The sequence below is a fragment of the Malurus melanocephalus genome, unplaced genomic scaffold (assembly GCF_030028575.1).
Source record: "Malurus melanocephalus ecotype Western Australia unplaced genomic scaffold, MMel_1.1 scaffold_699, whole genome shotgun sequence".
NCBI lineage: Eukaryota > Metazoa > Chordata > Aves > Passeriformes > Maluridae > Malurus > Malurus melanocephalus.
In genome coordinates, this window is record NW_026623931.1 from 88,723 (window position 1) to 116,269 (window position 27,547).

General features: G+C 36.5%; 1 protein-coding gene across 1 annotated transcript in view; it reads right to left on the reverse strand.

Moving 5' to 3' along the window:
- The window catches only part of SPON1 (spondin 1), an 85,458-nt gene that overhangs the window by 48,681 nt on the left and 9,230 nt on the right, over window positions 1-27,547 (reverse strand). Inside the window, exons 3-6 of the mRNA XM_057384321.1 lie at window positions 16,224-16,357; window positions 9,873-9,946; window positions 9,067-9,189; window positions 7,309-7,457 (exon numbers count right to left, since the gene is read on the reverse strand). Of these exons, the coding sequence (XP_057240304.1) occupies window positions 7,309-7,457; window positions 9,067-9,189; window positions 9,873-9,946; window positions 16,224-16,357 (480 nt within the window). The remainder of the gene's footprint in view (window positions 1-7,308; window positions 7,458-9,066; window positions 9,190-9,872; window positions 9,947-16,223; window positions 16,358-27,547) is intronic.

The following is a 27,547-nucleotide window of genomic DNA, read 5'->3' on the forward strand; positions in this document are numbered from 1 at the left end:
TTACAGTGGTTCAGGGATTTATTTAAAGGACCATTAAAAATGTACCTGAAGGCAAAGTCAATCTTTATATTTGACAGCTTTTTTTTTTTTTTTTTGCAGTAAGTAGCAAAGTGAATATTTTATTGCTTTATGATCTAATGACCATTCTGTTTAATCTTAATGGAGTAAAGATGGGCGAGAAAATATGCTTAGGGGATATACTAATACATCAATTATGGAGAGTGGGAAAGTACTTTTTAAAAGTGCCAGTAATCCATTGTAAATGAACATCTCAATAAGCACTCCTAGCCACAGGGAGAGCTAAAAGAGATGCATTAAAAATCTCCTCAGATTCTGCTCATTATAGATATGTTCTTCTCAGCTCTTAAGTAATGCAGCAATCACATAATTAACTTCTGAAAGAGAAGCATTTAAAACAACCTATGGAACACTGCAGGATTTCTCCTTATTTTGTTCAGTGAGGATGAATTTTTCCATCTAGTTTCCTTAACCTTGCTGCAAAAGAGCCTGAAACAGAGTGGCATTCCTCCTACAAGTTCTGCAAAATTATAAATGTGAGTCCACAAACCAAATAGTCAATTTTGGTCAGAAGAATAAGATAAGTAAAGAAAGACAAATTATGATCCTGCTTAACTGTAAACACACTATCCCATATCCAAAGTATTCCCTGTAAACACACTATCCCATATTCCATATCCCATATCCCCTGCAATTTCACCCTGGAATGAGGACCTGCATTTTACATAGGAAGGTTTTAGCTTCCAAATAAATAATAAATAAATAATAAATAAAGGAATAATAAATAAGTAATAAATAGATAAATAAATAGATAAATATTTTTGATTTAGGCCTCTGTCCTGTCAGGTGACATGAGATGAGCTGTATGTCCCAAACCCACACAACTCTCTAAGGAAAAGATTTGCAGAATTTTCTGAGTAAAACCACTGGGCCTGCTGTGAAATGTGAAGAACGGATTCAAGTCCCATCAAAGTGAAGAGGAGCCTCTCAGGAGAGGAAAATAGGAAATATCAAAACAGGAAATATCAAAATCCCCACCTTTTTCAATCTCTCTAGTAACTAACAGGTCCATCAAAATCCATCAAGATTTTCTCTGGCTTTTTGGTTTCTGCCTGGATTGCAGCAAAGCAATGCTGGAAGAGCAAAACTTCTGGTAGATCCATTCATTTGGGGGACATGCAATAATTTTAGTTCTCCAGCACACAGACATAAAAATCACACTAATACAGACGAAACACAATCCCTGAACATATCTATTTTCTGAACATTAAACGCAGTAAATAATCTTTTTAATCAGTCTCTGTGATCCAGATATTTAACTGATAGGAAAAGGACACAGAGTAAGTTCACATGAATGACATTTGTATATGGTAATTTTTCTAAGTGTTTTGCTGAAATTTAGGTGGATATGGTACTGTTGTGGATATGGTATTGGTATTTAGGTCAATATGGTATTGTATATGGTCTTAGAAAAGGACACAGACTAAGTTCACATGKAKGACATTTGTATRTGGTATTTTTCTAAGTGTTCTGCTGAAATTTAGGTGGAAATTAGCATTTGATAGAGAGTAAAAGTTTTGAATTGACATTCTCAAAGCAAACAACCCCCCAGAAAGTTAATCCCAGAATGACAAACTCTGCATTGTGGGTTATTTCCTCAGTTTTTGTTTATGTTGAAAACTTGTCTGAATAATTAAGGATTTGCAAGTCAAATGAGCCGGTAGGACTCTTCAGCCTCAGCTGGTATTGCATGCTGTTCCTTTGAACAATATTTACAATGCAACAAGAGAGAAAACAAGGAAGATCCTGTGGTTGCTGACAAATTCTGCTAATGAGAGTTCAGACCTTTGTTTAGCCTTTGCAGCCCCTCCTTATTGAGCAGCTGAATGCCAGCACTGCATTTTAATTACRGCTCAACCCTCTGCAGAGGAAAGAATTTACAGAGAAATCCACTTGTCCCTGATTTAATTTCCAGTGGTTCTCTGACCCTTCAGAAGCAGAGTTTGCTAAATSCACAGGAGTTTGGGTGGTGTTTCCCACAGAAGGAAGGGCCCAACCATCTGCTCTACACCCTGAAAAATAATTCAGCATTTCTGCTGCTGCCTCTTCTGCAGTTTGTGTCACTTAAAATTCTGTTTGTGTTGCTGCAAGGCAGTTCCTGAGTGCCTGAGTCTCACTCCTGAAACACAACCACTGTGCCAGGGCAGGATTTAGAGCTGCCATTCCCAACCAGAAGAGCTGCAATTTGCACAACTGATTTCTCAAACCAAAATCTGGTGTTAGGAGAGCTGTTTTAAAAATACTGCCCCATTTTAAAAATACTACAGTGGTAGACTGAAAAAAAAAAAAAAAAAAAGAATTTAAAAGTCATTTCATGACATCTTTCCACTGGATGAATCTGCAGTGGTAATAATTTTGTGRCAGCAGAACRGCRTGATAAGATCYAACTGCAGGAAATGAAAAGGCAAGATATTTTAAAATACTAAAATTAGCAAATAATGTCTAGCAATCCAATCCTATTGTCTGAAAACAATTTCCTTGTGATTGTTATGTCTGTGTAATGGAGAACTAAAATTATTGCATGTCCCCCAAATGAATGGATCTACCAGAAGTTTTACTCTTCCAGCATTGCTTTGCTGCAATCCAGACAGAAACCAAAGAGCCAGAGAAAATCTTGATGTGTTTTGATGGGCCTGTTAGCTATTAGAGAGATTGAAAAAGGTAGGAATTTTGATAAACCCCATTTCTACACAATTTAGCGTCAAAATTCACTACGATGTGTTTTTCAGTTAAGCCTACTTGTTTTCTTCTTGAAGGATCTGTCTTTGAGTTAAGCCTACTTGTTTTCTTCTTGTCTTCTGCAAAAAAAAAAAGTTTGAAGATCTTTTATTCTGTTTTTTAATCTGTTATTCTGATTACTGAAAAGGTGCATTTTTCCCTGCTTTGTATAAGAAATGGAAGCTCTGTGATGAAYAGAAGAAAATAAGCAGCAAGGCAAATTGAGGTAAATGAAAGAGAAATTAAATGTTGAGCTGACTTAACACCGTAACTCATTGTTGGGTTATGCAAATCCTTTCATATCCATTACTGGGTAATTATTCAGAGGGCAAAATCTCAAAGACTCCCATAAAAGTTAGAGGTGTGAAACCTCTGCAATTCATTAAGCAAGATGAGAGCTCACAACACGGAGTTTTAAAAATCAAGGTGCCTTATTGATTAATCAAATAGCAATGGCTGTTAAAAGCACAGAAAACTTTTAAAAAATGGTTTCGTTTTTCAAATATTATCTCTGTTTATTAACAGAACAGTCTTTCAGCTGACAAGGGATGAGTGAAGGCACAAAGATTGAAGAAAAAAGCATTATTAACTAAGCCACAATTTTGCTAAAGTTTTGACCAAAGGCTAAATAAAAGTTCAAAATTATATTTTGCCTGGCTTTTCAAACCCAGGAGATTACCACAGTAATAGAAAAGACATTTTGCACAGAAAGTTTTCAGCATCTGCCACCCTCCCAACCCAAAAACAGAAATGAGAAACTGTGGCATAGGGACTGTGCTCCAATCACTGATTTATCTGTAGCAAAATGATATTTTCAAACTACTCAAATAAGCACAAATTTTTCTGTATTCAATTTTTATTGGCTGACTACATGAACTAGTAACAGTGTGTTGAATCTTTCATGTTTTGACCCAGAAATACTATACCACTTAATAATGGTTTGTCAGAGCTTAATTTTGTGCAAGAATTATTAACTTCAATGGCTTTTAGACCAACAAAAGGTGTTCTGTAGCACAGAATGCAGCATCAGTTTATTTTTTTATCAGAGCATTACCTCTGTATTACCATCAGATACTAAAAAAGAATAGAATTGGGATGAACATTTTTTTGTTTGTTTTTTTAAAGAAAGCAACGCAAACTGAGTAATTCTAATTACAGCTTCYAACAGAAGTTTATTAAAAGATGGAATCCCTCCCAGAAAAGGTGTTCTGAGCCCTGTATGAAYTATTTACTGGCGTATAATGCTTCTCTTTATGACATAAGTAGCCAACAACTTCTTTTTGGCAGAAATACTTTATGAAATTTAGCACGCTATACAAGGGTTTCAAACTTTCTAATTACCAAAACGCCAGAGATTTTGAATTATTATGTAAGTTATATCTTCCAAAAGGAAAGGGTGATAAATCTACCATTTAGCCTTTTCAAAAAGCATTAAAAAGCACCATAACTCACAGCAGAGGTGTTTGCACAGAGTGTAGAGGAGTCTTAACTGAGCAAACACAAGTCTARAAACCAATTTACGACCAAGCAGCTTGATCTGCCCAGAATTAGAATAAATACCCCATTAAAACTACGCTGTTAGGCTGGAACTAAAATGGAAAACACACTGGGACTGTGTCCTGCTGTTCACTCTTAGACCAAGTCCAAAACTACTGAACATTCCAGGCTTTGCACAGAAACCTGAAGGGATTTTGGGATGTTTGGAAGAGCAGTCATGATTTTATATCAGACATTGCAGCCACATTAATATTTCCTGTCTTTCCAATGGGAGAGGCCTCTGAAATCTGGATGGGAACAAAGATTCCCTCCCTGGARAATGATGAGAAAGTTGGGTATGTTGATGCCATCCAGTCAAAGTTTGGTCAAGCAAAGGTAAAACTTCCCAGGTGGCCAATTCCTTCTGCTTTCCATAAACCACAAAAGCAGAAATATAAACAGAATATAAAAATATAAACAGAATATAAATATAAACAGAAATATAAACAGCAATTCATGGCAAAATAATCAAAACCCCTGCACGTGTTTCAGGCTCCTCCTGCAGTCAAGGCCAAGCCCCATGGGGTCACTAATTTTTTATTTCCTTTAAACAAACACAGACTGAGCTATTTCAACAATAATCCCAATTCCCCTGGGAATTGCCAGGGTGAAGTGCTCAGGGAGGATTTTCAGCTGTTCTGTCAAACATAATTCAACTGAGYTGAACCTCCCAGGCTGGCTGATTTGACCCTCCCTAAGCACACAATAAATGCTGATTCAAAAAGCAAACTTTTGGAGCTTGTTTCAGTAAACACAATAATTTGCCCAGCGCTACAATAAAAAAGTGATCAATATCCTGCAGATTCCTCTCCGTAATTCAGGTGATTTACCAGCTCAAGCCAGGAAAATCTAATGACTCCATTCTTCTGTAGAAGAACACAGCACTGCTTTACAAAACAGGCAATAAAATCATAGCCATTCAACTGAAATACTGAAATTACTTTTAAAAAACCAATCAATCAGGATGAATCCAACAAAGAACTTACTTCAATTTTTACTCCCTTTTCTTTTTTTTTATTAAAAATATCCAAATCAGGATTATTTTGTAAAGATAAACGTTTGGATGGAGTCAACAATTGCATGTTTTTTCTACAGAAATTTTTTTGCAAGGTTTCACCTTCAATTCGCACACATAATTTAAATTATTATGTTTCTAAAACTTCACAAGCATCTTCCTGGAAAACAGAACTTAGTCCTTTGAAAGGTCTGGAGGCACAGTCAGCTTTCATCTGAGCAYAGTGAAGACAATCTAAAAAGTCATGGCACTTACTGACATTTCAGAGAGCATTAAAGCAGACCCGTAAGAATGTCCCCTGTGGGTCCATGCAGAAAACACACACTGGTTTCTCTGCAGAAGGTGGCAAACTACAGAGTGTTACTTACTTTTGTTTAAAAAAAAATAAGTGGGAAAATGACTGAGTATTTATTTTACGATAATTAGGCAAATCCGAATTATTTCTCTTAAGGTGTGAGACTTTTTTTCTCCATATTCCCTTCAAATTCACTGCCCCTTCTCCCAGCCTCTTCTTGTTTCTCCTTCCATACCCTCCCCATGCCTCTCCTGTTTCAGAAGTCCTAATCTTTGTAGAGTCACCATTCAGAAGTGCCAAACTCCTATTTTAAAACTATTCATCAAGACTATAAAGAAATTATCTTCTTGAGTACAAAATTGCTGATTTTCTTCATTCCACCTGGGCCTTGTACAAGAAAATACTGATTTCCCAAGTAAGCAGCAAAAATGATCAGTTCCRTGTGGTATATACAAAATTCTGCTCTCATTTGAATCCATCTGGGTTTATATTGCAATGTGGGATAAAATCCAGCCACTTTTCTGCACAGGATCAAGGCCTAATTTCCATTTCCATGTGCACCMAAGTTAAAGGATAATGTGTCCATGATCACATTTTATCCCACAATGGAATTGGTTTTTTCCCCCTTCATATTCYTTTCCTATCCATTTTATATATTAAGTTATAAGCTGGTTTTATTTTATTTTTGTTGGCTTTGGGAGTTTCTTGTCAAATGCACCAGCTGTTCTTGTACCATTATATACACTTAAGCATCACAAAAAAGCAAATGAAATTTTGCACACAAAGCCTTTTGCTACACAAGTTTTCTCTTGAGGAAAACAGTCTTTAAGGTTGTTTTGCACTGTTTATAGAAATATAATTGAATTTTTTTTTCTTTTTGTATCTCTCTGCATAACTTTGTATACAACCTATCCTGGAAGTCTTGAAATAATGGTGCCTTTAAAAGGCAGCAGTTACCAAAAGATTAATTATKATTTTAATTATAAAAAAGAATGATTAATCAACAGTGTCACCATGAAAACTGCTTTTACTTTTGCTGACTTCATCTTCAGAAGGGTCAAATATTGGAAAGAGAAATATTTTTCTACACAAATGCAGAAAAAGCATCAGTATGTACAGAGGGTTTTGCATGTGTTCAACATTAGGGAATAAATTATTTTCTTTGCAAAAGAGATTMTTGAGGAAAGCAAGCTTGTGATACATAAATAATGATTAATAAGGACCCACAGCACTTTACATATTTGTATAACACAAAAGGAGGTGATTCATCAAGAAGCAAAACATAACACTCTGCAAAGTGTATCCAAATGATAATCATTCATTATTTTAAGACAGGGAGATTGATGGCTGCCYTCAAAGTTTTCCTTCAGCAAAACCTTTGCACAATTGAGCCTGAAAAGGTGAGTTTGACTTTACCACCTGTGATTTCTGCTTTAAGTGGCACAYAGATTTTCTAAGTTCAGAATGCTGTGACTCACTTGTCCTTTCCTAGASAAAATCTCTTTGATTTGGGGTAAGAATGAGGCTGAGAAAACAGACAGAACTCCTTAAACCCTCCACTGAAAACTAGCAAAATTACATTCACAGACATTGTCAATGACACATTGCTCACAGGCCAAGGGAGGATCCTTTTTTTTTTTTAAAGAATGAATTAAAATTCACCTACCTGCTGTCGAATTTCTTCTTCCATCTTCACTGGGGACCCCAGCTCTGCCACTTGTTTGACCCCTTCRCTGGCATAACCCCCATATTCCCACAGGATGTAATTCTTGGAGTGAGAACTGCCAATGATGGCAGACCAGTGGTTGGTGCGTCCTTTCAGGGGGAAAAAACAAAATAAAACTCATCAAACTAGCTAAAACTAATATAAATAAAAACTAGAAATATAAATATATATATTATATATAATATAAATAAAACTATAAGTATATATTCTATTGTATTATATTGTATTATATTGTATTATTATACATATAATATAAATAAAACTATAAAACGAATAAAACTAATCTTACTAGCTGTTATTACTGAGACTAATCTTGGAAGTGCCAAATGGGTGGTTTTTTTCACTTTTCCAAGTGCCAAATGGGTGTGTTTTTTCACTTTTCCAAGTGCCAAATGGGTGGGGGTTTTTTTCACTTTTCCAGTTTAAGTAAAATATTGCTTTAATTCCCCATTTTGTAACTGGACAGAGATAGCAGGCTACAGAGTGCTCTCTTGTAGAAAACTATTGCAGTTTGCTTATTTTCCATCGTGCACCCATCCCCTTCATGAGTTCATGGCTTGGTTGTAAAAGAAAAGGCCATTTATCCCCAATATTACATCACTAAGTCACAGTAATTTCAGAGCTTTTAATCATTTTCTCATGCCCTATTTCTGACCACCAGCTGAATCCATGCACACGAAGTTCACACTCAGCAGATATTTAAATCACCCAACCACCTAAAAGAGCATTCCTGCAATTATTGGCTTTGCTTATTTTATCTCCCACGTATTATGCTGACCAATAATATTTGAACAATGCCATTCTTCAAATGTGAGATTCGAGCAGTATTGCTGAGGCTGCTGAAACCATGAGCTGACACAAACCATATTTGAGTTATATGGGGGTATTCTGACTCTSTGACAATAATATTTTTTTTTAAACCAACATAAAAAGTGCATATAATAAACGCCAGCCACAGAATACATAACAAAGTTTAAAGACATCTAAATGGGACTCATACTCTTACATATTTTCCTAATTTTTTTTTTTTTTCCCACAGCCTGTAGAGTCAGTAAGGAATGGCCAAATGCATAACACACAGATATTTGGGTAACTGCAAAAAGCAAATTTGCAACAAAAATACTGATTCTGTAGTTCAAACACTTAAAACCTCAGACAGGCCAAGTTCAGAAGGGTCTTTTATTTCTGTATTCAACCAACAAAGACTAAACAAGAAGAGTATCTTAAGTTCTATATATACAATTAATAACCTTGGGCAGCAAAACTTCAAATCTCACCAAAACTAACTGAAATAATCCAAAATGCTTTGAAGTAAAACAAACTGGATTGATTGGCACGGCTGAAAAATCAAAATGTGAGTTGCCCATCCTTTGTGGCCTTTTTTTTCTTAAAGTCTCAGTTCTTACCTCTACATTTTGAGCCAGTCTAACCTTTAAATAAGAAAAAAAAAAAAGAAACCTTTCTCCCCACAAAGATATCTTGAAAATACTGTCTCATACACACCTTAAATGCCAAGCAAATAAATAGAAGTTACTGGGAATGTATGGTGCAGACAGATCCATTGATTTTCAATACAGAATGTCAGCAGGATTCCATATATGTCATAATTTACAGTGCTGAGCTGTAAATAAGTGATTCTGTGTCACACAATCAGCTCCAACCCTCCATGTATGGCACAAGAAAAAGAACGTTACTCACGTGGGAAATCCTTGGGATGTGTTTTCTCTGACCAGTTCCCATAAAAAGTCAGCCTGTATTTGGCAGTTCCACAGGCACAACAATCTAAAATGGGTTTTTCAGTCACACCTTCCAAGGCTGAGTCTGAAAAAAAAAAAAATCAAAGTACCCATTAAAAATGGCTACAACTTGAAACCAGTGAGGGCAGTGAAATTGCCACAATAAATACACCCATAAATAAATCTGAGTTAAACATTGGTGGTTTTGTTTGGTTTTAAGTTTGCTGTTAGACTGAACTAGAACCCAAAAATACCTGCACCATGTTTATAAGTGAACGGAGTTATTTAAATCTACATTTTTCAATTAGAAGGCATTAATATTTCAGTCATTCTCAGATTCAGAAGGGGTTTGTTATCTGATAAGGACAAATCTAAAGTTGATGTCAAAACACAATAAGCTCCAAATTTCTGAACAGCATTATTGTCCAGTGGAATGCAATAACCAACTGTAACAACTTTAAATATAACAACTATAATAACTTTAGGAAAGGATGGAATAACCCAGGATTTTAAAAAGTACCTTAGAAAGCAGTGAGTATCACACAAAAACCACGTTAAAAGTCACAGATATCACATTTAGGGGGAGGAAAGGAAGATTGTGTGAGATGGAGTAAATGTGATAAGGTAGAACAGAACTGAATGGAAAATCCCAAATTTAAACCTGGATGAAACTTCCCAAGACCTCCAAATTTTAATTTGCTGCAATGAGTTGAGAGAAATATGCACAGCACAACAAGGAGGTCATAAAGATGATTTAMTTTATCTTACCTTGTTCACAAATTTTTTTGGTGAGAGAGCCCTCATCTTGGAAATAAATGATTCGCTTCTGCACAATACTGGCTCTATAAAGGGGAAAAAAGTATTATTTATTTCTTAAAACTTGAGGAAGTTTTTGATGCACTGTCTTTAGTTTAACTTGAGGTTAAGAAGTGGAACTGGAACCATCARAAGAGATTTGTCAGTTCTTTAGTGCAGCTGAGACACAGATTTGATCTGTCAAGAATGAATACCTGGAACAACTGCATCTCATCCCCYGAGTGTTCTGAGAGCTCTCCTGACAGCTGAGACTGCACAGATACTGAACACTCAGCCAGAAAATGCCATAAATGCTGGCTGTTTGTGTTGAAAGACACAAAGAAATAAAATAAAATAACCAATAAAGATAAGAGGGGCGAGAGCAGTGACTTTTCCACTTCCCTCATTCTGAAGGGAAGAAGGCAAATTCAAATTTTATTTGAGAAATAGCTGACAGATATTTCTCAAATAATAAGAGACCACCCTGCTCAATGCAACACATAATTATCAAAGAAAGATCAAATTAATCCTTGAAATTATTCTACATKGTTGGAGTGATTTTCACCAAGCTTCTCCACCCATCCATGCTCAACATCTGCTCGTGGTTAAAAACAATGTTAGAGAAATGTCTTGAGTTCATACAATTGTTCTGGTTGCAAAAATTAGTTGCGGTGGGAATTTGTAGCAGATATTGTTGCCATATTATTATACAGATTTTTGGAGAATGCAGTGGCAGGGAAATTGCACATTAGGGTCACTGATCTTCCTGTTTCAACCCTAAAAATGCCAAAATCATACAACCTTCACATAACTGCTACCACCAGTGGCACTGACTGCACTTTTGCTAAATGATGGAGAAAGAAGAATTGCTAAACACGTGAAAATSAGAAAAATACTCTCAGGGATAAGGSAAYAGCAGTGTTGAAGGGTACAGAAAYAGATTAGGAAGGGGATCCAAACWTATCCAAGACRTGCACARGAAGGGCAAGAACCAAGTCCAGGCCTAACTCTGTGCAGCAGWGGATTGGCAGACTGGAGATGCGATTACATTTAAATTATATGCATTAAACCCCCCCCAAAATCACTCTGGGGTCACGAAACTCCCTGGAAGATTTCAATTCCCTTTCACGGGGATTTGAAGCATTTTCTGCACAACAACACAGAGCAGCAGGGAGAGGAAACAAACCCTACAGTGTCAAGGAGTTTGTGCCTCAGTGGGGTTCCTGAGGTCCTGTTGATCCGGATAAAGGTCAGCATTTCATGGTGGAAGTGATTACAACTGAGCTTAGAGGAGCAGGGATTAAGCAAAAGATCCAGAGTYTGTATCTGCCTCAATCATCGGGACAAGGAGAGCACATGAATAAAACTATTAAAGGAAAATTGTGAACAGTGGTGAGCAGTAATGACAGGGATTAGAATGATAAATCACCCTTTATATGGAGGAACTGGAATTCAGCCCTACCACGTTTTATTTGGAGCAAAAGTGCAGTTAATTGGGTTCTTAACTTCACTAAAAACTCCAATTTTAATGTGGATAATTGCAGATACACCAAGTGTGATCAGAGAAATAAAGGTTCAGACACTGTGGAAAGAAGGAGGGGTGCTCCTTCAGGTATTTATGGAAAACAGGTGAATCCATTATGGATTTGAGATTGACACCCAAGMAATGCCATTTAAACATTCCCAAACATTGGTCCAGATTTTGAAACTGGAGCAACAAGGAAAACAAATCTCTTGGTCTTGTAGACAAAAATATAAGGCATAACTACATGACTATGTTTATTATAGTGGGGAGTCACTCTTTTTCCAGAAAAAAAAAAGAGAGGAAAAAAAAAATCACATGCTTTGAAAACTAAAAACATATAATTACCAGWTTATTGAGGGTGTTTTGAAAACCTGGATGTGTCCTGCAATCTTCTRTGACACTCTGGTGATACCTGACTGACCTTGGACTGAAATCAATTCCCAACTTCAGTCTCACCCAATCAAAAGGGAATTGCAGCCTGAATTTTTTATGAGGCGTGAGTGGCCACTGGAAAACTGGAAAATTATAAGGACAGCACTCAGAACTTTTTTCTCACTGAGCCAAGCGGCTTTGTGAAAGAGACAATGCTGTCAAATTTGCCTCCTCTTCAATTTAGATTTATTTTACTCACTTGCCTGAACATATTTAGCACTTTGTGAGTAGAACTGTGTGTGGCAGAAATACAGGTTACTATTATAAAACAGGGAAGAATGATTACTATTTGGGTTTCTTCTCCATACTGAAGGCAATATTTTGGCCACAATTAATTCAGGAAAATTAGATAAATGGCTTTCTATCTCAATTAAATTTTGTTATCTCAATTAAATCTGACAAGAAGACAATTTCTTTCTGAGCAATCATGATAGGGTGGTGTCTCAATACCTTTGCATGTGGAACATGTTTTTTACATATTTCTTGTATTACCATATATCTACTTCAGACACAGTTGCATCATAAGAGAGCACATATTTATTTCTCTGTATATAAAACCAGGGTATATTCTATTTTCAGAGCAATCTGTGGGAAGGCACTCTATGACAGGTAATCTGTAAAACCTAAAGGAGTTGGTGCATATTAAGGGTATCATGGGGCTCCAYATGCAGCACTGAGAGAGCATCGAGCTCATTATCCCTCTAAAAAACAGAGCTCAGGTCCTGYAACCCAGCCCTTTCTGCAGCAAATGAAACCCAGAATCCATTTAAAAAAAAAAAAATCAACTGTGCTTTCTGGTGCATTGCAAGGCTTTAAACTACATTCTGCTGGAGCAGTGAACTGATGGAGCAACAAATCCATTTCTCTGGGAAAGGAGGGCAAAAAGCATTCAGGCTGCTGCTGTTCAGACAGCAGAGATACTCAATGCATGTCTAATGATGTAGAAAAGATGGAAAAAGTGGGTGTCTAATTATTGCAAGGAAAAGAAAGGAATGGGCCACCCAATTATTGGTTGAATTTAGTGTTTCAGTCCTTTCACAACAGCCTTAAAATTGTCAAACTGGGTAAAAAGAAAGACAACAACAATCGATTCCACAGCCAGTTCATGCAAAGAACAATTCCTTTTTTGGGTGGKTKTTTTTTTTTGCCTTTCAGAATTTCTAAAGCACTGCAATAATACAAATAGCTGCTCCTTTAAGGAAACAAATCAGAATTGATTTTATGGTGCTTCACATGAAGCAAAGAATCAAGATAAATACAGTGTTCAGATTCTGAGACCCTTACTGATATTATAGATATTACACACCACTCTTTGAGACTCTCCAGCTAATAAATGTAAACCCTCATGAGAATTGAAATATTATTCAATACAAGTAAGGATGGCCAGAATCCAGCACCTTATTAATTCATCCATTTGTCTTTTGWACTATAATAGAGCTGTGCTTGAGATTTTAGCTGCAAAATGTGCTGTGCAGAGCTGCTCTAGATTTCTGTGGGCCTGCAGACACTTTAGAAAATATTTGCTAAAAAAAATTTAGAAAATTTCATCCAATACATCCAATMTAGTTTATTACATTTACCTGCAGGATTATTTATATACCCTTGTAGAATACAATCWTGAAATAATGATTGTATCATGAAGAAGCAAATGACCAGTTTAACTTTAATTAAACTTTATAACATCTAAGAATAAATGATGTGTTGTAGGATTGAGACCATTCATTGCTACTCTCTTTTATATTTTGAAGAATGGAGGATCGTGCCAAGACGTTACAACAGCAGCTTTTATCAAAACCTCAATCTCCAGGCACGTACCAGCTAAAATAATTTGTTACTAAAACTAAAAATTAACCCCTGTAATTACTCAGCTTTTGAATTATCTCCTTTCAAAATCATTGTACCCAATTTGCCCTTCACATTCACTGATGTTCAAAGAGAAMACCACCATATTTCAGTAAGCAAAACATATTTGGGCCCACTCAAGTGCAGGTTCAATACAAAGCCTAAAATCTCTTTATCTGTAACCTGCAGAAACAGAATGACATTTTGATTCATGAATAAAATTAATATTTGAAAAACGTATCACACTACATTAAAATAACACCTTCAGTTCCTGACAAGAGACAAATCAGTTCCTTAACATGAATAATCATGCAGAACTTCAGGCAGTTATAAAGGAACTGATTTGAGCCATTCAGTAACACAAAATGACAACAAYTGGGATGTCATCAATAGTGACTGTGCTGTATGTTCTGAAAGGAAATCAAATTATGACTATCATCATTATTTCTGTTCCTTTCCTCTCTTTGTTTCCCCTCGAAAAATGACAATGGCCTTGAAGTCAAATTAAACATCTGTTTGCAAAATAAACCAGAGAGCTGCTGCCGGATGGCAAATGTCCTACAGCTGTCGGGCTCCTAAATTAACAATGATTTTCATCACAAGCAGCAAACAACAAGCAACTTATGGAGCTGATTTTTTTTTTCTCCATCCCACTAGTTGAAATTTATGAAAATGCAGACTCTACCAGAGACTCAGCCACAAAGAAATCACAGTTTAMTGTTTGATTTCCCCACTTGCACGCAGCAAAAAGTCAGACAAAATCAGATTTCAGCATGAGATACTTCACAGAACTTCCCTCCTGACACCTCTTAAATCCTTTTTTGCATTTTCCTCTGGGATATGTAAATARAATTAATAATTCATTGAGGATTTATCTTTCTCTGATGCAAATTTTGTCAATAAGGAGAACTATTGAAAAACATTTCATTGATTTTTTTCCTACATCTATTTAGATTTGTAAATACACAGGTGCATCAAAGCAGCAAGTTYCTGATACACTGCATGTAAAGCAATCTGACAACTGGAATCTGTTAGAGGCAAATTTGTGCAATATTGGTTTTGTGAAAATCATAATATCAACCCTTTTAGTGAGACAGATTACACCTGAAACACATTTCTATTCTGAGCATCTCAGTTTGGCACTTSTGATAAATGCTCCTCTAAATGCAGCATTAATGACGTGGCCATATTTTAATTTACACACCACCACAGAGCTGTTCTTGTGGTTTTTGGGCATTGTTATCCATGTGCCTTGTGCTCTGTTTGTGACTGTAGAGAGGATTTTTGGCTGCATACCAAGACAGTTTCAGGATGGATATGTAATTATGAACTCCTGAGGTTTTATGACATTTGCTGCTTCTTTTAGTCTCTCCAACAACACATTCCAGCACAGTGTTTATTCAGAGTGACAGGCCAAGTGACCTGAATAAACAGAATGCTTGAATGTGCAAGAAATGGACAGGTAGAAGTTCAAAAAGCTCCAAATGGAGTTCATCTGCCCTCAGAGCTTTGGAGTTTAGGAGCAAGAGGAGGTTGGAGAAGCACATTTAAGTAATGGCAGTTTCAGTAGAGTCTGGAAGGATTGGAATCTTTAGGGTATTTCACTGTCATCTCTTGGTGGSAATGAGCAAAATGCATGAATTATTCTCAACTAAACAATTACAGTATGCTCTATGTTAATCTGTTTCCTTCTTCCTTCTCCCCTCACAATGCTAAGTGTTCACAGAGAAAGAGGTGTTGGAGAAAGCAAGGTGGTGATAATAAATCAAATTCAGAAATATTTTCGTTCTCCTTAACTTTGTACTTTGCAGTCAACCACACAGCTGGCATTCCACATACCAAAAGATTTAGGATCCCTCACTAAAACTACAGATTTCCATTTATCTGAGTCATTTTTTGCTTTTCAGGGCCAAACTGATCACATGCACCATGTCTGGAAAACACTGAGCAAGTGTTTCTACCAAAGCTACCAGACTTCAAAGACTGCAGAAAAAATAACTAAAAACTCACTACTAGTCCAGAAAAGCTTCCTGGAAAACTCTRTACTTAGTTACACCATGGAGTTACCTTTTGAAAAGCATGATKACACATGGCAGTGTGTAATAATAAATAAAACACCAGTAAATGATCATTAGGTCTAAAATGAAAGCATTCACCTCTAAACAAATAGACCTAGTATGCATTTAGACAATCCTGACTCTACAGAAGTGTTCATCTCAACTAAGAGCATAGTTTTTGCTCACCAGATGGATGCAATTTTTAAAAAAATTAAGAATTTTTAGACTTTTTAATGTGAAATGGGAGGCTAACAAGTTCAATTAGRGTTACTGACTCAATGCTCACTGAAGGCTTGGAGCTACTTTGGAATACTTAGACTTTAAATTGCTAACATTTCACAGAGCAAGCAGAACTAAATTTGGTCAAATGTGTCCCAGGAGAAAAAAAATAATTAAAAGCTCCTTTAGTTCCAATAAATATAAGATGCATTAACTGAATTTGACTTTAATATGCTTTAAAACACTCACTTGAGGATGACACAACCTGTCCCAGCGGGTGGGGCTGTCCAAAACACCTGGATCCGTGTCCTCCTTCTGGGGGTGCTCTCTGTCACAGCAACGGGACAATTGCTCATGAATTGGGTTTCTTCTTCATCTATGATCTAGAAAAATGGAAAGAGAAGGGGAAAAGATGAGGACGTGCATGGCCAATGTCTCTCAAATGTGTTCTATCAGTTTTTATTTTCTTTGATTGGAATGTTTGTAATTTTCTCTGCTTAGCTCAGCACGACTTCAGTGAATTGATAACGTGCAGATTGCTCACTGAATTGAAAACAAAAAGCTCACAAAATAAAGGCAGAAGAATAAGTCAGTTCTACGTAAAGAGAAATGATACCTTTCTGAGTATCACTACAAATAACCATTTTTTGTGGCTCCTGATTACCGGAGCTTCCTGTAAATATTAATGAACTGAAAACAATAAAAGATTCATAATTTCAAAAACAACACACACACATGCACACACTCTTTTACCAGATGAATATATATAAAATAATGACATCTTCTGGCAGTAAAAATATATATAATATATTAAATATATAAAATAATATACAATAAATATAAATATATAAAATAATAACATCTTCTGGCAGTAAACAAGTATTTTGACAAAAAAATTACTACTTTGAATTCTAAAAAAAGAGTGGGAATATCTTTAATTGGGCCAGATCTGCTTTAGYGAGCAGGCATCCTCTCTMTCTCACCCACCAGCATTCCCAAATATTTTTAGCTAAGCCAACAAAAMATTTCTGCATTTCCATGGCAGGATGAAGTGGCACTGGCCCAGAGGAGCACTGAGAAACTCCATTTAGCTGGTCAATAGGGCAACAGCTAACGAGTTTTAAATTTAAAGCCATTAATATGCTTCAAGTTTTTTAACGCTCCGTAGGATCTGTGTAAGCAAACACAATGTGCACATTTGCTGGGTTTTAATTAAGGGGAAGCAGTGGGAAGTGTGGGATCTGGTGGAGGTTTGGGCTGACTGCAGTTTCCACTTCTGCTGGAGACAATTTAATGGGTGTAAGTTGAGCGTCAAGAAATCCCTGATCTGCAATTCAGTTTCGGCCACCGACTGTACCTGCTCTGTCTTCCTTATTGCTGCATCAGTAAAATAAGGAAATTAAACTGCCTGCTTATCTCTCAGAAAGGTTGTCTCAATTATTTCAGGACCATATCAATTGACCTTTTATTCCTATCTCACAGTAATTCATTCTCAATCAAAACCCAATTTTGGTGGCAGCTCCAAGAGAAGAATGAGTGATTTTATATCATCTCACACACAATAAAATACTATCACATGTTATATAAAAGCATGATAATTCCCATTGAAAAGGCTCTTAGAAGATCAGAAAGTTCTTAAAAAGCGCAGCTTTTCTAAAAAAAAAGGAAATATTACAAATTACTGTACAATTTACACTGTCAAATGCAAAGTGCTGCTGTAGTATAACCCACATTCTTGGATAAAAACCTTAAGAATATGTTCAACTGAGGTCAAGATTGCACAATTACATGTAAATATGAATATGATTGATCAGATGCAAGTCATTCAATGATGAATAAACAATGACCAACAAATATTTTTTCACTATTTTTAGTTAATAAGAACTGCTTCCATATCCCTAAAGATCATTCCTCCACCATTCTCACTGCAGACTACCCAGGGTGCATTTGCATTAAGGAAATTCTTATCTCATCCTCCTTTTTCCTCCAGCAGTGAACACAACCACAAGGAACACCAACCCCAAATCCAACAATCCATGGAGGGCCTTGTGATTGATTATTATAAGTCAAATAGATGACTTCACTGACAAAGCAGAACCTGAAATACTAGAATTTGAATTACTAGGTTTGAATTCTAGATGGCCATAAAGTGGGAGCACATCTTTGTTCCAGTTGCAACAAATGAACACAGAAAGCTTTTTTTTTTTGCATTTCTATTGCCTACCTAATTCCTGCACAATACCAAGAGTTTTCTCAAGGGGTACAGATGCTGAAAATGAACGAATTTGAAAGCTCTGGTTGCATTTTAGAACATAATTCTGGAAGAACAGGAAGTGGCTGAGCCTCAAGGGTACATCATGATTTCCTGCATCACTAACCACCAAAGCAGGAGATTTGTGCAATGAGYGTCTACTGGAAAAAACTGAGCATAAAACCATAAGGTCTTCCAAAAAAGCATTTCTTTGAAGAAAAATTGGACAGAAGCTTTCTCAGTGAAGACTCCCAATGTTGACAGAACACAGTACAGAACTCCTAAATTAGTTGGAAAGGCTCAAATGCCAGTTGATTTGGATGATTAAAGGAAGTCGTTTTAGGATACATAATAAAACTAAGAAATATAAACCCATCTCAAGTGCATTTGTTAAAAAAAAGGGTGTTTTTTTCCATATCTGTGGGCGTTCAACTCTTTACAAGAAGTTTCTAGGAAGCGATAAGAAGGGAATCCTGATTTATACACCAGGATTACAAATGACATGATACTTTAGGGGGCTGGATGATATTATTATGCTCACAGGAGAAAAGCAATAGAATCCTGGCCAACTTTGGGGGAAAAAAAAAGAGACATGCAATAAAATCCTGATTTTTTGTTTTGGAATCGAGTCAGACCACAGAGGCGTGAAGGAAAAATTTGGCTGGGGAAAGGCACACAGATTAAAACGCAGCATTTGCAAAATTATGGATTCTAAAGCCCAGGTTATCYGTAATGGGAAGCCTTGCATTTTCAAGAGCAGGCCAGCAAATTAGCCACAYGTTGGACAAAAATCCTAAAACCAAAAAATAAACATTTGGCCAAAGAATCTGAAGCCTCAGGGGGAGGGATCTTGATGTGACTTTATCCTTTCAAATCCACAGATGCAATGACATTAAATTTTAATATTCTGCTTAGTTTTTGGTGTGGGTGGGTTTTTTTTCCCCTGTTATGACWGAGTATTATTCAACTGATTTATTCCTTCAGGGAAACATGCATAAATCCTGAACAAGATTCTTGGAGTTAACCAGGATTTGAATAAATGTAGAATTTGGCTGAACTTGGCTAAATCTACAAAATTGAAAGTAAGGATGTTTCAAGGGAAAGTTTATCAGCTCCAGGCTCAGTCTTGCATTCTTTGCATATTTGAAACGCTGATGAGGTTGAAGACAAGTTTTGGGTGTTCCTGAAAAGCAGGGCTGGATAACTGCTTAGTTGTTAAAATAAAATAAAAAAAATAAAAAAAAAAGGAACAATTTGTTTTCTCAGAATTGGAATAATCCACGCTGAGTGACAGAACTTGCTATATGTTTCTGATTCCTAGAAACTGTTAATCAAACAAATCAAACAGTCATCCTCTCTATCCTTAAAATTAGACCAGTATTAAAAAAAAAAAATTCAAAATGTCATACAACACAAAGAAAGGGATCAGCATTGAGTACAAAAGGAGATGAAGAAACATAAATCTTTTACTGGCTTGTGTCCACTTCCTTAGCTGAAACCATTGGCTGGGACCTTCTTTTTCTTTTTTTTGTGGACACATCATCACTTTCCACCCACTGAAACAGCTGCATTCTACTGAACAATAGAATTATGAAAAAAAAAAAAAAGAAAATAAAAAAAAAGAACACAGCTAAAAGTTCACAAGATTAGCATCTTTGTGGGCAGATTTCTTCTTTGGAAAAGCAAACATGAATGYTGCAAAACTGTCTTCTCCTTGAGGAAACTTTCCAATTTGCTCTATGTAACAGCAATACTATTTGGCCTTTAGGGATTAATCTAGAACAGAACTTATTGTATAGAATGTAAAACTAATGCTGTACAGTCAGTTTTAAAATCCTACTTTAAAGTTATGCTTCACATAACCACATTCTCTGACTAAAGTTCACAGCATTTTTTTCAGAATTAGAAGAATCAGAGCTGGGACTTTTAATGCAATGTCAGTAATCAATCTTGGTGCAGAATATGATTCTAAATTGTACAGGAATTGAGCACTGGCCATCCTCAGCAATGCAGCAGAAGGCTGGAGTTGTCTGATAAATGTTAGGGATAGGATTTGATAAGGGTTGGGGTCTGATAGAGTTTCTTTGGATCACTAAGTGCAGATCTACTGAAGAAAGATAAAATACACTTGCAGATCATCACTCTGTTTTGGTAACTTCTGGCACAAACTTTACTTTGATGTCCCACAAAGCTGCAATTAGAAAACAAATTTATTTCTGTGATCATTACCTGAGGAAAAGAAAAAAATAAAAAAAAAATTGCAATCAAGACTCTGCTGTGTGTGAATAAACCTGAGCTGTATCATACCCAGGGTAATGTAGGGTCAGTTCCAAGGTGAAATTCAAACAAAAGGAGAAAAAAAGCTCAGTGTGACATGAGCCTGCCAATTTTCATACTAAACACTTTCCTGCCCCAGCCTGGCTATGAGAAGCTTAGCAAAATAGCTATTTCTTCTTTACTGAATATGTATGAAAAGAGTAAAGAGATTATGCATATTGGCAGAAACAGGTAACAGTAGCTTGACAGTATTTAGTAAATGTTTTTATGCTTTTCTTGCCTTTGGACCACTTTTAGTTAACTCCAAGTTATTACATGCTGAATTATAAAGCTTATAGTGAAGACTTATGCTTGTGAAATGAAAATGGCCAATTAAGTAAAAGCTGCCCTTAAAACTYGAGAGATAAACGAGCACAGACTGCTGTGAATTGAGGCAGTTTTCATATAAGCAGTCACTAAGAGGGGATTTAAAGTCCAAARTTTCATCTTTGTTTCCTGTGAAGTTCCATCCTTGACTGCAACATTAAAATCTTTATAAAAGCAGTTTGGTAAATTGATTCAAGCTACTTTATCAGACTAAATTACTGTGGGTTTTTTGAGAGATAATCCAGCTTTTTCCAGATAACATTATTTTTATCATCTCTGAAAGTGAAACTATATTAGGCACAGAAAGCTGTCATTTTTCTCATAGCTATAAATCTCATTGGRTTCTATCAATAACTTCCTTTCAGAAGCAGCTATTTTGACGAAGGAAAATTCTCTCATTTCATCTTTAAAAAGCAATTTGCAAACACTAATTTCCAGCAGGGAAAGGACAAAAATCTTCATAAACTCTATCATCTTTTGAAATCACTTCAAATATTCCATCTCCTTAGCACATCCAGTACTATCCAAGAACACTCATCAAAACCAGGAATTATTATGAAGACTGAAYTTCTATTTTCATTGTCTGGTGTCCAATCTTTTGGACACAGCAACTTTTACATCACTTGATGTATAAAGAAAGAAAAGATTGAAAATTTGGGTTCAAAGAATCAGGATTTTGGCTCATTTAACTGCTGAGAGCAAAACTCAGCCTTTACATTTTTTTCCTAATGCAAATTAAAATCTTGCCAGCACATTTTTAATTCATCAAAACAATATGGAACTTTTCACACCAGCACCAGGATTTTACCCAATTTCTGCAGCAAGAGTCGTTATCTGCCTGAGCCATGTGCCTTTGCTCCTGTCAGTGCACACAACTTTTTGCACAAAAATACCATTTATAAATGCTTGAAAGAATGTGCCTTCACTGTGACTAATAGATATTTCATTAGCAAGGACCTCCAGCCACCGTTCAAGTCCAGCCAATAACATATTTTAAATTCAGTGGTCCAGAACCTCTGCTCACCCTGAAAATCAGCTTTAAGCACTCACACAGCTAAGAAATTTAAATAAGATGCTTTCATATTCATCATGAAACAATATTTGAGAGAAAKCATGATCTAATCCTAAATCCAGTGTTTTTATCATCAGTTCTAGAAAGCTGAACAAAGAGCAGCCAGGAAAATGTGACCTTCATATCAGAACAAACCACATGGGCTGAGTGAGAGTTCTTACTAATTACAGCARTTTGGGTAAAGTTGGTGTTAAATGATACTGATGAGGTGTCTCTGCCATTTGAAATTCATTACATTATTATCTTTTGATAAGATTATCTCTCTCCATGTACTGTTACCACAGTTGTGTATTTTCCAGCATTTTTAGCCCCATAACGAGCAACACACAAGAAATATTTGCTGTGGACTCAGAAGACATGGACCTTATCTTCTGCTCACATTATACCTCTCATTTACATTTCTGTGSCAAGGAACTCCAGGCTCATTGTCAATTCAACCTGAAACTCAAGAATTTTGAGTTCATTTTTCTTTTGGGGAACAAAATCTCAGATAAGAGCACAGTTGCAAGGCCAGTCGATCAAAGAAAAAGAAATGTTATATTTGAGGAGGCACATAAAACATCTGATAAGGGAGAAATTTTATAGTGGTGGTCAAACATCTGTAGCACTGAAATCACCTTTCTGTGTCAGTGCTCCCTGCAGGGGGATGGGAAGAGCCTGATTTCCTCCCCAACCATTCTTTCTTTTCCAGTTGTCAGAGCATTAATTGCCAGCCAAAAGAACCTTTTCTAATTATGACTTTGTGGAGCACAAAGTGCAATATGTGTTTAAACACAGAGGAGGCTTCTTTACCACTAGAATCAATAATAATATTATTATAGAGATGACACTTTTCCTCGATAAAATGTAATATTTGGCAGMAAAGTACAAAGGAAATGCCTCTTCTGCTCTCAGGAACACCAGAATTGATGAAGGTCGTTTGAAATAYAGAGTAAAATGTGATTCTGCACAATTCACTGGATCAGCATTTCTCAGTTCAGGCTTTTCATTAAACCTTCGTTTTTGGAAATATTACACGACTCAGCATTATGACTACAGTGCCAAGAATAGTTCCCTCACTTAAGAAGGGATTTAGGGATTACAGAAAATACATATTTTTAATAGCATTATTGTCCTGCTTGGTGTTGGAGCATTAAAGCAYCAGCAGCTCTGGCACATGAGCCATTCATGCTCCTCAATGCCAAAATATTCATCCCAACCCAGCTCAAGTGGATTCCACACAAATTCTCATAACTGTGTACAGAACATAATCTATTTCTGAGAGACTTAATCCACTGCTAAAACCACATTTACAGCAGAAATGCTGGTGATCTGSAACTGCAGGCTTTGTGCAGATAAACTTAAGAAGACACTTTCTTWAAAAAAGCTCTCAAATATTTTGCTTGACAATTCCTATCCACTGTGGAATCAGGAATGCTGCTCGTGCAGAAGAGCTATAGGAAGTCAGGGAGGGTTTCTGGCAACACTGACAAGAGTTGTGAGCAATTATAAATATTATAAATTATTATATTATAAATATTACAAATATAAATATCAATGTAAATATTATTAATATTTTAAAATATTTATAAATATATAAATATTATATATTTTTGGGTGCATGTGAGTGAGTGCCTGAACATCAGAGTCAGCAGATAATAACCCAGGCTGTGCCTCCTTGTACTTTTGATTTGCTGATGAACTATTAATGCACAGCTTCTCCAATTCCCTCCTCACTTATAGATTATAAGGTCCATTCATGATCAATTCCCCTGCCCGAGGTTTTCTAAAAAGCATAATTTCATCTTACCTTGAGCACCCTTCCAGCAAATTAAACCTGAAGGCCAAGAGTTTCCAAGAAATCAAAAAGTTCTGCTTTATCCCCTCCAGTACGAGATTATATCACACTCATGATTGGAAAGTCTTACTTTCCAACTTTTTTTTCCATACTTTTAACAAGCATTTATTATTTTATGCATGGACAATATCTACATGCCAGGAGATATGATTATTTAAACATTCCTGGCTTGGGAAATACTCTGTGTGGAGAGCAGAACCCCTGAAGTTTAGTCATGACTCAAATGTGATATGTAATCTTGAGTAARTTCCTTCAATATTTAATCTTCTGTAAAATGAATATCATAAACTCACAATCCAGGAAATMTATTGAAGGGAATTTAGTTTATGTAAAAATTTTGAAGACTTAATCAGAAAGACAATAAAAAGGAATGTTTGAGCGCTGTGTTATATCCATAAATGTGAATGGAAATGTAGAGCACTGATAACAGAAAATCGTAAGGACAAGACTCAGTATATTAAATAAGAAAAAATTTAGTTATGATTTCTCAAAATTTAAGAGAGTGCATCAAAGATCTTAACAATGATTTCAGCATTTTAACCTTCCTTTCTATACTTACCATGTTTTTATTCTTGCAATATTCCTTTCCATATTTATCTAAGTTTAGCTTATTAGGCTCAGGCATATCCCAAGATTTTACCATAAAGGATATGTAAAGCTGTAAAAATATGGACAGAAATAGCCATGCTTCGGCACCAGCTTTGACACAGGTTTGTTCCTCCCAAGAGGAAATCCCAAATCTCTCTCACAGTCAGCAGAGAGGGGGTAAATGGGTTCAGGGGGCTGAAAACACTTTTGCCATGTACACAATGTTCTTCCTGTGAAAGCTGCCACTTGCACAACATCTGCACCACATCCACAGCTGGCTGCTCAGAATGGGGGTTTAATTTGGCAAGTAATCAGTGCTACATCAGATGAATTAAGAGAAAAAAAAAAATAGACAAAAAACAGTGTTTTGAGAAGGTACCATATGGGTCTTTTTCATCCTTTAGGGAAATCTTTGACAATGTCTAAGGAAAAGTTGCAAAATGTTGTTTGGGTCATATGGTATTGAAGCTAARGCCATTATATAAACCCAGAGTCTAAATATATCTTAACCCAGTTCTAATTCATACAAGCACTTTGTATAAACTTTGTGGACAATAAAACTGAAAGATTCTAAGGGAAGGCAGAAACTTTGCACAGTCAAAAACCCCACTGGTCCTCTGCGTGCAGCTATTACAGAAAACATTCATGATTGTCTTAATCTGGGATTTATCACAATGTGTGGGCAGATTTTCTTAACAGGAAGGATTAGTGGGGAGGGTGATTTACCAACTGAAGGCTTTTCCTTTCCTCCTACATGTGGGATTCCCACACTGTCATGTAAAGGGAGGCCAGAGCAAAAGGACAGCAGTAAGAGGCAAACTGCTGCCTTAGCAACCTTTTAAAATACCCCCCTGAAGCTTCCAAAAAGCATTCCTCACCTAATGGTATAAAAGAGGGAGTTCATTTTCTTATGAGAGTGACCTATTGCTCAAGAGAGATTGCAGTGAAAAACATTTCTGCATTTTCATTATTTGTTTGCTACTTTACGTCCCCTCTGTCCCCTTCTCGGGATTCTTCCTATTTAAAATCAGTCTGTTAGCTAAAATAAGTTTGTGATAAACAGGCTAAAGAGAGCAATAACAGGTATAATTAAGTCTTCCATACAAGCAGAGTCAACTTTACTCATAGGGTTGAAATTAGGAGGGGGAAAAATAATAAAAAAAAAGATTAAATGAATTCTAAGGCAACAAAACCCTGATGTGTGACAAATAATGAAYAAACACTGGCAATGCCCTAAGGAACCTCTGCTACACCACTGACTGTATCAAGATATATAATGATTAAAGTTATAGAACACTAAGTACTAAAGCTGTCTCTTACATACTCCTCCTTTTAAAAGTGTTTTTTGAAAAGAAATGCAGGTTCAAATGAGCTGTGCCCACCCACAAGGAGAAAAGAGAGGCAAGAGCAGCAACAGTGCCTCAATTCACATGGATGAGAAGAATTGGAGCCCAGTTCAATCTGGGAAGTAAACAGAAGCAGGATGAAGGCTTTTCAATTTACACCTACAGCCTACAAATTAGTAAAGCAGTCTGGTAGGATGAGCTTGCCAGGGATTGCATAATAACCCTACCCCTAGCAACAATACAGGGAACAAAATGGGAGCTCTATACCAGCAGGGAATTTCCCTTTCTAATTACTGACTACCATGAAAAGCATTCTCAAGAGCCAAACGTCAGCTTTTTGTGCCACTGGATGGGGAATTTCTTCATTATTCTTCATTTATTCTCGTCTGAAAATTAATTTCAATGCTATTTTAAGAATCAAAAGTAACCATGCATAAAAAATACCAAGTATCTGCCAGCAAATATCACTTAGTAAACTAGTTTKTATTTTGTAGCAAAAGTTCAACTGATTAGCAGTAATTGTGGCTTGTTTAAATACCTTGCCTATATCATCATTATATATTCATTTGTCTATATCCAATAAAACCAAAAGTACCTAATGCAGAAAATTGTGCTTTTGCAGAACATGTTGTGTACATTCAGACCCTGTCTCTTAYGCAACCATGAGGACACCATTCCAGATTTCTATTCATCAGCACATGCAGTRAAACGACCAAAACCATCTGTGAAGGTACAAGATAAAGCACCAAAAAAGGCAAACATGTTGAATGCACCAGAATCAAAAGGTGTGGCTGTTCCCTGAGCAGGTTTTGTGYCATTGTGAGGTGGAATAAACACTCTGTGCTCAGATGATGAATGAGCCTGGGTTGTTGGGGCAGGAGAAGGAGCTATCAGAGCAGAGACAATTATCAATTACAGCTGTTAGGGCAGTGTAAAAGTTGAAACAGAATCCCCTGACAAACACTGAGAGGTGACWGCCACCATCAGAAAGGCAAGAGGTGCAAAGGGGGACTGGCAGGGGAGACCTCAGCCAGGTCTGAGATGGCCACAAACGCAGTCCAGAACAACAGAAGCTAAAAATATTATCACTTTAATAATGCAAAAGTGCCTTCTGAATTCAGGRAGCTGTTCTCAAGACAACAGGAATAGTGAGCAGTACTTTTAGTCGAGCAGCAATGAATTCAGCACTGAGCTGCCTCACTTCACTGTGCAGCCTGAAGGAAGGATTTTGCCTACGGCAGCCATTCATTAGTGACTCAGGTAGGTAAACTCCTGAATTTAAAAGAGTTGTTTTGCTTCTAGGTCACCAAAACCTCTCTTAACACAGTGGAGGGTAAAGGAAGGAGGAAAAAAAAAGAATAAAATACTTCCATTTAAATTTAATTGGGAGACTTTCCATTGGCATCTGTGTACCTTCAAAAGTCCAGAGGACTGACAACAGGATTTTCTTTTAATCCATGTAACTTGGAGAATTGTCAAATTGAGCCTCAGCCTTTATCATCACCTTCATTCACCTTTCTCCCCTCTATCCCAATTCACAAAATGGGAAAAGAAAACACATCATGAGAAAGACTCATATCCCCCATGTCTATAGCCTGCCATGGTAGGCTGGAAGCTGACAGTGCTCATTTGGAGAGCACAGGAGGAATAAACACATTTACCCAGAAAAAAAAAAACCCTTCTGGGGGTGGGCTGCATGTCCAATCCATGTTATCATGGTGAGGATTACAGGCAGTGATAGCTGAGACAGCCCAGGCAGGAGGGAACGGCTGAGAAATGCTTTCTATCCTGATCCAAAGGAGAAGTGCAAAAAATAAACACTTGCTCTGAGGTCCA